General features: G+C 46.2%; 1 protein-coding gene across 1 annotated transcript; it reads left to right on the plus strand.

The window, feature by feature from the left end:
* Positions 1 to 3,747: 3,747 nt before the first annotated feature.
* LOC124693188 (DIS3-like exonuclease 2) lies at positions 3,748 to 10,319 on the plus strand. Its single transcript, XM_047226654.1, has 6 exons — positions 3,748 to 4,161; positions 4,274 to 4,327; positions 4,430 to 4,495; positions 6,963 to 9,176; positions 9,263 to 9,334; positions 9,422 to 10,319. Exons 1-6 carry the CDS (start codon positions 3,763 to 3,765, stop codon positions 9,827 to 9,829), a joined length of 3,213 nt encoding a protein of 1,070 aa, XP_047082610.1. The 5' UTR covers positions 3,748 to 3,762; the 3' UTR covers positions 9,830 to 10,319.
* Positions 10,320 to 11,440: the final 1,121 nt, after the last annotated feature.

Raw genomic sequence — 11,440 nt, forward strand, 5'->3', positions numbered from 1 at the left:
CCGAACAAATATTCGAACTCCATTCCATATTCAAGTACTACCATTTCAACATCCAACTTTAAGTGTGTCACCCTACGGTTCGTGAACTATGCGGACATGGTTGAGTACTCACTCCGACCAATAACCAATAGCGGGATCCGGAGATCCATAATGGCTCCCACATATTCAACGATGACTTTAGTGATCGAATGAACCATTCACATATAATACCAATTCCCTTTGTCTCGCGATATTTTACTTGTCCGAGGTTTGATCTTCGGTATCACTCTATACCTTGTTCAACCTCGTCTTCTGACAAGTACTCTTTACTCGTACCGTGGTATGTGGTCTCTTATGAACTCATTCATATGCTTGCAAGACATTAGACGACATTCCACCGAGAGGGCCCGAGTATATCTATCCGTCATCGGGATGGACAAATCCCACTGTTGATCCATATGCCTCAACTCATACTTTCCGGATACTTAATCCCACCTTTATAGCCACCCATTTACGCAGTGGTGTTTGGTGTAATCAAAGTACCTTTCCGGTATAAGTGATTTACATGATCTCATGGTCATAAGGACTAGGTAACTATGTATCGAAAGCTTATAGCAAATAACTTAATGACGAGATCTTATGCTACGCTTAATTGGGTGTGTCCATTATATCATTCATACAATAACATAACCTTGTTATTAATAACATCCAATGTTCATGATTATGAAACTAATCATCCATTAATCAACAAGCTAGTTTAAGAGGCATACTAGGGACTTCTTGTTTGTCTACATATCACACATGTACTAATGTTTCGGTTAATACAATTATAGCATGACATATAAACATTTATCATAAACATAAAGATATAAATAATAACCACTTTCTTATTGCCTCTAGGGCATATCTCCTTCAGCCTCCGCTCAAGCCCAAGGCTCCCAAGGGGAGCAACAAGTGGAGGCAGAGGCAGATGGGGTAGGCGGAGTCCTGGACGTGTGCTGCTGCTGCCTCCTCCATTTTGTTGTTGGAATCCCTTTGTTGTTAGCTAGGGATCCCTCGTTGTTATGTTGTTAGTATGATGGTGCTGTGAAGAACCTCGAACCCTACTATGTTTGGTTGCTGAATGCAGCTTATTATCTAGGGAGGGATCCCTATTATCTATCCCTATTCTATTATATGACCTTGTGAATTTATCGTACATTCCCTGTAGATTTGCTTCTAGATTTAACTACATACATATGGACCAAATGGAGTACTAGATTGGGCTCCCTACTAGATTTGCTGCCATATTGGGCAAACAACGAGGGCCAAAAGACACAAATAATAATTGAAGAAAGACAGAAATGCAAGCTTCTCTAGATTTGATACTAATTAGGTGAAAAAGGCAGAGAGAAGGAGGCAGAAAAGGTACTCTTAAAAGGGAAAATGCCAATTTGGGCTGAGAGAGACAAAACCCAGCTCCTGCTCACGTGCAACCAAACGCTATCTCGTCCTGTCCCACGCGGTCCCTTTCTACCAGCCCACGCGACGCGGGCCCACACGATGCGGCCCCACACGTCAGCACGGAACGGTCAACTAAACGGGAATCCTGCCGTCTGAGCTGCTTCTGCACGTTACAAACAAGGACTTGGGGAAAACTGAGGAAAAACTAAGGAGCTGGGGAAAACTGAGCGCAACTAAGGACCCGAGGGCACGAAAATAGAAATCCCTATTCTATATTTGTTAGATATTATTCTATATTTTTTAGATATTATTTATAAATATGTGTGCCAAATGGCCTATTTCCCAAATAAATAGGCCAAATGGACAAATGGGTGGCCGCTGCATTGGGTGGAGCGCGCAACCCAAACGGACACGTGGACGCGGGGACGCTGTCTGCCTGGCCACCCAAACGTACCAAAACGGACGGCCAGCGCGTCCATTTGGATTGGAGATGCGCTTAGAGCATCTCCAGTCGCGTCCCCCAAACCGTCCCCCAAAGCAATTTCGGGCGCGCCGGACCAAAAAACGGTTCCAGCCGCGTCCCCAGCCCATCCCCGCCCCACAGGGGACGCTCCGGGCACGCCGGACACAACGAAAAGCGAGGCGAAGCGACGCGGGCCCGACGCGTCAGCGGCACAGGGAAAATTCGTCTCCACTCCCGCCAAAATCCCGCCCCTCCCGCCACATCGCGCCTATCCCGCCGCACATTTCTGGCCTCCCAACACATATCCCGCCGCCGATTCATTTCTCCTATCCCGCCGTCCACCCGCCGCCGCTACCCTCTCCCATTCCATGGCGCCGCCGACAGCCCCCAAAAAGATGGCCAAGAAAACGGCCAAGAAGCCGCCAGGCAATGGGACGAAAGGGGCGAAAGCGCCATTCGTGAAGCCGCGGAAGGCGCCGCCTCCGAAGAAGAAGCCGGAAGGATGGACCGATGATCAATGGCAGCAAGATTGTCTGCGCGGGAAGATGGCGACGGCGGAGTGGAAAGGACGGAGGGCGGCGGAGCAGGAGTAGAAGGCTCTGGCGGCGCGCCAGCACCAGCACATAATGGCGGGGTGTATCGCCGCCACCAACGCGAGCCCATGGAGTACGTCCGCGCCGTCGTATGTTCCAGGAGTGATCTCTCCTTTGACATCCTCCTTCTACAACGACGGCCCCTCCGCCACTCCCGGGTGCGTGACGCCTAACTTGTCGCCCCACTACCAGGATGCGCTGCCGCATGGCGGCTTTAACCCCAACAACCTCTACTCCCCAGCGTATGAGCAGCGCGAGCCAGGACCCGGTCCGGACGGCGACCCTTTCACTAGCCGCAGGGGGCCGCTCGAATTCGACGGCGCCGGAGCTGAGGAGGAGGACGGGGGTGAGGACGAGGAGGACGCGGCGGTCGACGCTGCGGCCCAGGCAGCAACCGCGGAGCAAGAGCCGGCTGACGCGTCTTCTCCTGTACACATGCGTCGGCGACGGAGCAGACTGAGCATGCACATCACCGGGCAGATCGCGGCGAGGTCATCGTGATCGACGGGCCTGCGTCGACTCAGGATACGTCGCCGTCGCCCAACCCCTTCTTCTAATTACCATGCACCCCCGGTCTGTAATATGATCGCGCGCCCAGTACTTTGATCGCCGCTACTCTGCTCGCGACGATTCAGCGGGAACGATCTCTTTTGAATGCAACAGTTTAAATTTCTGATTGGGGGACGCGCTGGGGAGCGATGTCCCCAAACGCGGCACGAACAAAACACGTCCCTCAAACGCTTGATCCGACGCTTTTTAGGACGCGACTGGAGATGCTTTTGTGCAGCCTACCAAACGAGATATTGCGTACTCCGGGGCACCTCGAGCGGAAAGCGACGACGCATCGGGAAAAGCAACAGTCGGCGCCCGCCGCCGACCAAACCCTCCCCGCCGTCCTCCTCCTCTCCCCGCATTCGCGTTCGCGACGAGAGATCATCAGAACACCGCGGACGCCACCGCCACGTACGCACGCACTCCCCCACAGAGCCACAATATCCCAAAACCGCCGCGCCGTCCGTCTCTTCCCATCCGTGCCCTTCCTCCTCTAATATATCCTGTCCCCTTCTCTTCTCCAACCCACCGCCACCGCCTCCGCCTCCGCCCTCCCTCTATCCCTCTCCTCCACCTCCGATACCTCATTTCCTTCTCCCTCTCTCTCCCGTCCGCATCGACGCAGACGCAGACGCCGCCGCCTCCTCCAGATCTAGGGTTCCCCCGCCTCCCACAACCCTCGCGCCCCTCCCCTCTCCCAGCTCACCAACGTCACCTCACTCCCGCGCGCGCATGACGGCCAACGGAGACCACACCGCCGCCGCCGTCCCCATCCACGCCACCCCACCGCCGCCCCAGACGGACGACGAGGCCGAGCGGAGGCGCCGCCGCCGCCCCGCGCGCCGCCCCAAGACGCCCGCCACCCCCACCCCCACCTCCGCGCCACCGCAGGCCGTCGACCTGCCCGCCTCGTCCGGGCCGAGGCCCAGCAGATCGATGCCGCCGCCCGCGCGCCCCGACGCCCGCCCCGACCACGCCGCCGCGGGGACGAGGCAGTCCTGCCCGCTGCTCCCCACGCCGTCCCGCGCCGAGCCGCGGGGCCCCGTGGTGGGGACGGCCCCGGGGGGAGCCCCGCGGAGGCTCTTCTTCCAGCCGCACTGGGCCGACCACGTCGTCGAGGACGCACTCAAGGTACCACACCGGATCGAGCACACCCTTCCCAAACATTCCCTTCCCCGTACCACCTTCCCCTGAACTGATGGTTCGAATTCTGCTGATTGTTGTTGCCTACTACTCTGTGCAGAGAGGGACCGTCTTCACGGGCAAGCTCCGCGTGAACGCTCACAACCGGAACGAGGCAAGCATCGATCGACTTCACCATCATCTGCTACCTTCTTATTGTAACGTCCGTCTCTGTGCTACTGCTGGTTGCTAATGTTTCGAATCTCTGCTGCTGCAGGCCTACTGCACCATCGATGGCATCCCAGTGGATATTCTCATCACGGGCACGGCGCAGAACCGAGCGGTAAGTTCATGCTTCTACTTGGACACACCTGCAACCACCTGAGTGAGCATATGTACTCTGTCTGAGGTGCAAACTGCGTGTAATTAGTAGCAACCCCACATTATTACTAGTACTGGATGGATAGTTCAGAGTCTTAATTAATGCTACTACTTCTTTAAGCCTGCCACACTAGTATCAGCATTGAATTATACTTGATTTAACCCACTTTGGGAATTACAATGTGCTAGTATAGGAAGAAACTCACTCGGGAAACAAAATGCTTGCCATATTTGGCTAGGGACGCCCCCAACAACAAAATCACGTTCAGTGCTTGCCGTTCTGCTTTTCAGTTGTTGTGTCATGCCACACGATTGGGCATTTTTTTTACTTCTTTCAACTTCCGATTGTTTGTGACTTGTAGAAAGCATGCACATGACCAACCAAGCACATTAGAAATTGCCTGCCCTTGGCATGATTTTTTGCTGACATGAAAGTGTGCAATGCCAACTGATAATTTTGGTTAATGGAATGGGTCAGCAATCGTCGTATGGTGGGAATACTCCTCCAGAATGGGGATCGTATAGTCCATACATACAAACACATGGATGCTCTTCATATAGGGTCATCCATACATGTACTGCAAAATTCTCTACAATGTTGGTCATTTTGCTTTTTTGCATCATCTGCTATTAAGTTTGTCGTGTCACAGGACTTGGTCTTTTGACTTTTGATTGCATGTACTACAAAGCATACTCTGTCTCAGGTGCTAACTCTGTGTAATTAGTAGCAACCCCACATTAGCAGTGGATAGATAGTTCAGAGTCTTAATAAATGCTACTTCTTTAAGCCTGTCACACATTTCAGCATTGAATTACTTGATTTTCAAAGCCACTTTGGGAATTATAATGTGCTACGAAGGAACTCGGGAAACAAAATGCTTGCCATATTTGGCTAGAGACGGGCCCAAGAACATAATACGTTAAGAGCCTGTCATTCTGCGTAATGTACTTTCCAGTTGTTGTGTCATGCCACAGGATTGGGCATTTTACTTCTTGTTCAACTTCCGATTGCTTGTGACTTATGCAAAGCAAGTGCATGACCTATTTCTGTCCTGCAAATAGGTCAAGCAAGCACATTATAAATTACCTGCCCTTAGCATGATTTTTGTTGACATGGAAGTGTGCCATGCGAACCGATAATTTTGGTTAATTGAATGGTTCAGCAATCAGCATATGTAGGTGGTACTACTCCTACAATATGTGTCCCTCCACGCAGAATGGGATCCATACATGCAAACAAAATGGATGGCTCTTCATATAGGATCATCCATTTGTGTACTGCGAAATTCTGTACAATGTTGGTCATTTTGCATCATGTGCTATTAAGCTTGTCATGTCACAGGACTTAGCCTTTTGACTTTTGTTTAACTTTCGATTGTTTGCGACTCCGAGGAAGTATGCTCGAAACCTATGTCTGGCGTGCCCTCCCACAAATTGGTCATGCACATTACAAATTACCCGCTCTTTGCATGTTCTCGAATTGACTTTAGCATGGCATGTGATCTGATAAATTCTGGTGAATGGAATGGTTCAGCAATCAGCATGTAGGGGGAATACTCCTCCAATATTTATCCCACCATCCAGAATGAAATGTTACATTCCATACAAACAAACACACCAATTCATATAGTATATCCCGTATGTGTAATGCAACCAAACATTATGCCCTTAGTTTCAAGTTCAACTTGCCCATAGACGAAATAGCATGCTTGAAGCCTGCATTTTTAGTATGTGGCAACGGATCACCTCAAGAGCTCTTGCACCTGTAAATGATTCAAGCAAAGCTGCAAGATAAGTTATGTTTGTGTTGTTATCATTTTGCTCGGTGTGGAATATTCTGTTAAAGATTTAGTCTGTCCCTTTGGTGAATTTTGACCTGCACCCTTTATGCTGGTACATTATCTGTTTCTGCCGCTTTAATCCTGAGAAAACAATCTTCAGATTGCCTTATTTAGTACAAACATTCATGCATGGGAAATATTTTAGCAATATGTTTGTACAAGTACTCTTGTCCTGATGTGTTATCATATAGTTATATATGGAATTATGCATGTTAAGTTCTGTTCACTTACATTTTCCTATGATATATACCTTCATACTCCATCCGTCCCAAAATATAAGGCACCCTTAAATTTCACTGGTCTACAACTTACAACTTTGACTATGATTTTTTTTACGTACAATATGTCCGTAAACTTGGTATTAATATATATGAATGAAAGAGAACTGGAAGACAAATGCAACGATGTGATTTGTACATTCTCAATCCATATATTTTAGTATATATTATTAGTCAAAGTTGTGCATCAAAGACTGCAAAAAAATAGTGCCTTACATTTTAGGATGGAGGGAGTATGTTGTATTATACCACACCACAACTTTTTTTTTTTTGCTTACAATGATATGCTCACTCATTACCTACTTTGCAGATTGAAGGTGATATTGTTGCCATCACGGTGGATCCTGTTGTTTACTGGACTAGAATGAAAGGACAAAACATCGCATCCAACCCTGCGCCGGGAGGAGTTTCTGTTTCTCGTGAAGTTAGTGAAACAAATGGGAATCATGATTTGAAGAAAGGACAGGCAGATGCCAGCTGCAGGTTTGAAAAGTGCAGTAATGGCCAACCTGTTCCGGACAGGATGCATAACCATCACAAGAACAGTGGTTTTAGTCAAGCTGTTATGTGTGAAAATGGGCATGCTATTGTACCAGAGAATCATGAGGGCCTGGATGAAGGAAATACAGAGTCTGCAAGAGCATTACAGAGGATATGTTCTGTGATATGCAGTCACCCAAGCAGACGCCCTACCGGGAAAGTTGTATCTGTCATAAAGAAGTCTCCTCGCCGTGGTGCCGTTGTAGGTTTCCTTGCTCCTTTCTCAGAATTCCCTGATGGAGAGCAGAGAAATCAGATGAATATGCAGGGTTCGAAGAGGATGAACCATATAGCATCATCGTCTCTGACAGGCTTGGTTCATCTCTTGCCTACTGACCCCAAGTTCCCTCAGATGATTGTTAGTGTTAGCACTTTACCAGATAGTATCAGACAGAGGCTGAAAGAAGGTGATATAGCTATTGAGAAGGAATTAGTTGGTGCACAGATTCATGATTGGAACGAGGAAAGCCCCTATCCCTGGGCTCGTGTTTTACAGTTGTTTGGAAAGGGTGGACAGGTTGAAACACACATGGATGCTATATTGTTTGAGAATGAGATATGTAGTACTCAATTTTTGTCTAAGTCCATGGCATGTCTCCCTGACATGTCTTGGAAAATCCCACAGGAAGAACTTGCAGCAAGAAAGGATCTGAGAAATGTCCTGACCTTTACAATAGACCCTCCTACTGCGTCAGATCTTGATGACGCAATATCTATTGAGACACTTTCTGGAGGAATTGTCCGTATTGGGGTCCATATTGCAGATGTTTCTTACTTTGTTCATCCAGAGACGGCATTAGATGCTGAGGCCCAGACGCGATCTACTAGTGTTTACACCTTGCGCCGCAAAGTATCGATGCTGCCTTCAAGACTTTCAGAAGAACTTGTTTCGCTTAATCCTGGGGTAGACAGGCTTGCCTTTTCAGTTATTTGGGACATTGATCCTCGTGGGAGCATAGTTAATCGCTGGATTGGTCGTACCATTATCTTTTCATGCTGCAAGCTATCATATGATCTTGTGCAAGATCTGATTTCCAGTGATGCCAACCAGTTCAGATCTGCAGCTGCGTCTCTTCAAGTGCATGGCATGCTTAAACAGGAGGATATTATAAAGTCCCTTAGATGCCTATATGAGATCTCAAAAAACCTGAAGGATATTAGATTCAAGGCTGGAGCTCTCTCTCTTGATACTTCAAAGCCTATGATCCTATTTGATGAAGATGGGGCTCCATGTGATAGCTATCGCTATAAAAGGAACGATGCATGTTTCATTGTTGAGGAGTTAATGTTGTTGGCGAATATGGCAGCTGCAGAAGTTATATCAAATGCATTCCCTGATTGCGCTCTACTTCGTAGGCACCCTGAACCTAATCCACGGAAGCTCAGAGAGTTTGAGGCATTTTGTGCTAAAAATGGTTTTGAGTTGGATTCTTCATCATCTGGTCAGCTTCATCTTTCAATCTGTAGAATAAAGGAAGAGTTGCAAGATGATCCTGTCATGTTTGATATTCTCATGTTTTATGCATCAAAGCAAATGCAGTCAGCAGAATACTTTTGCACAGGGGATGTGATAAGCAAGGATGATTGGGCCCATTATGCGCTATCTGTCCCTTTGTATACACACTTTACTTCACCACTTCGAAGATATCCTGATATAATTGTTCATAGGACACTGAGTGCAGTACTTGAAGCTGAACAGATGTATCTGAAGCAAAGGGAAATTTCCACTGGGCGGAATGGAGTCAAAACTAAATCTTGTGAAACAGTGGATAGATGCTTTACAGGCCTCCAGTTTAGTAAGGATGCTGCTGAAACCAAAGAAGGGAGAGAAGCACTGTCTGCCGCAGCTAAGAAGTTTATGGTCCCTAACTCTGATTGTCTTGGGGGTGCTGCCGAATATTGTAATGAAAGGAAATGGGCCAGTCGGCGTGCAGAAGAAGCTGGACAGAAGCTCTACATGTGGGCTCTGCTAAAGAGAAATGAGGTATAATGGTGCATCATCATCTTTCACCTTCTCCAACTAAGTTCGTTGGTAAGCTTTATTTTAAGACTTCTGGTTTACTTTTGCAGACCATGGTCTCCAATGCTAGAGTTTTGGGGGTTGGACCAAGGTTCATGTCAGTTTATGTGCCCAAGCTTTCGGTATGACTTTGCCTAACCTCATCTGATGGAAGAACTCCTATGTTTTATTTTGTTTCTTGGTCACCTGATCATGATTTTCTGGTGTAGATGGAACGAAGGATATACTATGATGAAGTTGAGGGATTATCTACTGAATGGCTGGAAGCAACTGGAACTTTAGTGCTCGATGCATGCAGGAACAAGCCTGCCCAAAGGAGAGGAAGCCAGTTCAAATGTAGTAGAGCAATTGAGGAAGTTGCAGTGGTGGTGAACCCATCCGAATTAATGTTATCTGAAGACAAAGATGAACCAGGAGCGATAGAGGCTGGCGGTCCTGCTGCTGCCGATTCAGTTTTGCTGAGCGATGACGCAGTGAAAGCTGATGTTGCCCCAGCCGCTCTGCCCCTGGTGATACGCTATCTGAGCGACATCCCGGTGGTTCTTCATGCAATTGGTGGTGAGGATAGTCCGGTTGACATTGGAGTAAGATTATACATTTCATCATACTTCAAGTGACAAGAAACAGCCCATCATAACAGGAGACGCTCTGTGAATTTAACTTCCTCGTAGTTGAACAATCGCAATAAAAGGTGACAGGAGAGTAGCGTTAAAGTGTTGTTAAGGGTTCAGCAGGCAGGTGTCAAGGTAGTGCTGTAGGTATCACATTACTGTTGTCCGGTCTTATTCATCCCCCTCCCAATGGCAGCCAAATGATCGTGCAGTGAAGTGGCTTTCCTTTTTGTTCCCAGGCCATTTGACAAGGCGATGCATATTGGCCGTAGTATTATTATGTGTTCTCTAGTACCTCCTAAAGTACTTTTCTGTTTTGTTTTGTTGTAGTGTGTGAGTCCACCTGCAGTTTTTTTTACTGGTGGGTTTATACATGGTCTATTTCTTGAGAAGGAATAGCACTGCTGACTGCTGAGCTCTTCAAGTCCCGGTAACTTTTGCTGAAATCCGGACTAAAGTTGTCGCGACAAAGAAATAAATGTGTTGTTACCTCTTTTGTACTGTTTGCGCTCAGCGTGTCCGGTGAATATACCAGTTATCTTTTATTTATTTATGTATGGTGTATTGATTTTGATCACTTAAGCATACTTACAGTAGTTCTGCTTATTAATATAGTTTGTTTGGTGGCCAGCCACAATACCACTCGTCAATATTTGAATTTTCAAGTTTCTAAAAAAATTTAAAAAAATGTGAAGTGTTCACAAGATGTATATTTACAATCCATAGAAGTGTCAGAACCAAACTTCAAATACACAAAGAGCAAAGAAAAGGACACATCTTGTGTATTTCAATTTGGTTATAAAAACTTTAGGTATCATAAACACACATGAACACTCGCAATGTTTTTTCGAAATTTTCATAAACATTGAGATTTTAAATTTTGCAAAGTGATATCATGGTATCATACTATCATGTCAAGCTTGGGATGCTGTAAGATTTTGAGATTTTCCCTTGGTGGCCAATGCACTGCGCGTTAAGGCAACTTGAATGAAAACAAGCAGGATGAACGAACGTTTAAAAGGTATTACTACAAAAAGAATCTGATATTTCTTATCAACATTGGTACTCCTTCCGTCACAATTACTTAGTGTTCTGAGTTTAGTTCAACTTAAACTCTGTAAACTTTCATAAAAAAATTAAGAGAAAATATTGACATCTACAATATAAAACCTATTGCATTAGAATCATGATTAGATATATTTTCATATTATACATATTTAATATTATAAATATTAATATTTTCTCCTATAATTTTAATTAAACTTTATAAATTTTGACTTTAACTAAACCTAAAACGCAAATCAAATAAAAATGGATGGAGTACATAGGATCATCCTTTTTGAGATTCCCGATATGTATTTTCAGGGGAGAGATCGGTTTTATTCACTGGTCATGGTCATTCTTCTGAAAATTACATGTGCTCAATTCACTAATTTGTGGATTGGATAAACAAGGTAAGGTACTGTATGCAACAAAATAAATTTCATCCTAACACAAAACATATCTATGTCGTAAACATCCACGAGGAGAATTCCTTTCCCGCGAACGCTACTTGGAATGCATCCTTATAGTTTGCCATTGCATGTATAGCAAAAAAGGAATTTGGATCGTCGTAAC

Source organism: Lolium rigidum, chromosome 2, assembly GCF_022539505.1.
Source record: "Lolium rigidum isolate FL_2022 chromosome 2, APGP_CSIRO_Lrig_0.1, whole genome shotgun sequence".
Lineage (NCBI taxonomy): Eukaryota > Viridiplantae > Streptophyta > Magnoliopsida > Poales > Poaceae > Lolium > Lolium rigidum.

Excerpts from the sequence above, each read along its gene's own strand:
- LOC124693188 (XM_047226654.1), top strand. The coding sequence starts at position 3,763 with ATGACGGCCAACGGAGACCACACCGCCGCCGCCGTCCCCATCCACGCC. Across the intron at positions 4,328-4,429 it reads ACGCTCACAACCGGAACGAG|GCCTACTGCACCATCGATGG; the intron begins GCAAGCATCGAT and ends CTGCTGCTGCAG. Across the intron at positions 4,496-6,962 it reads GCACGGCGCAGAACCGAGCG|ATTGAAGGTGATATTGTTGC; the intron begins GTAAGTTCATGC and ends CCTACTTTGCAG.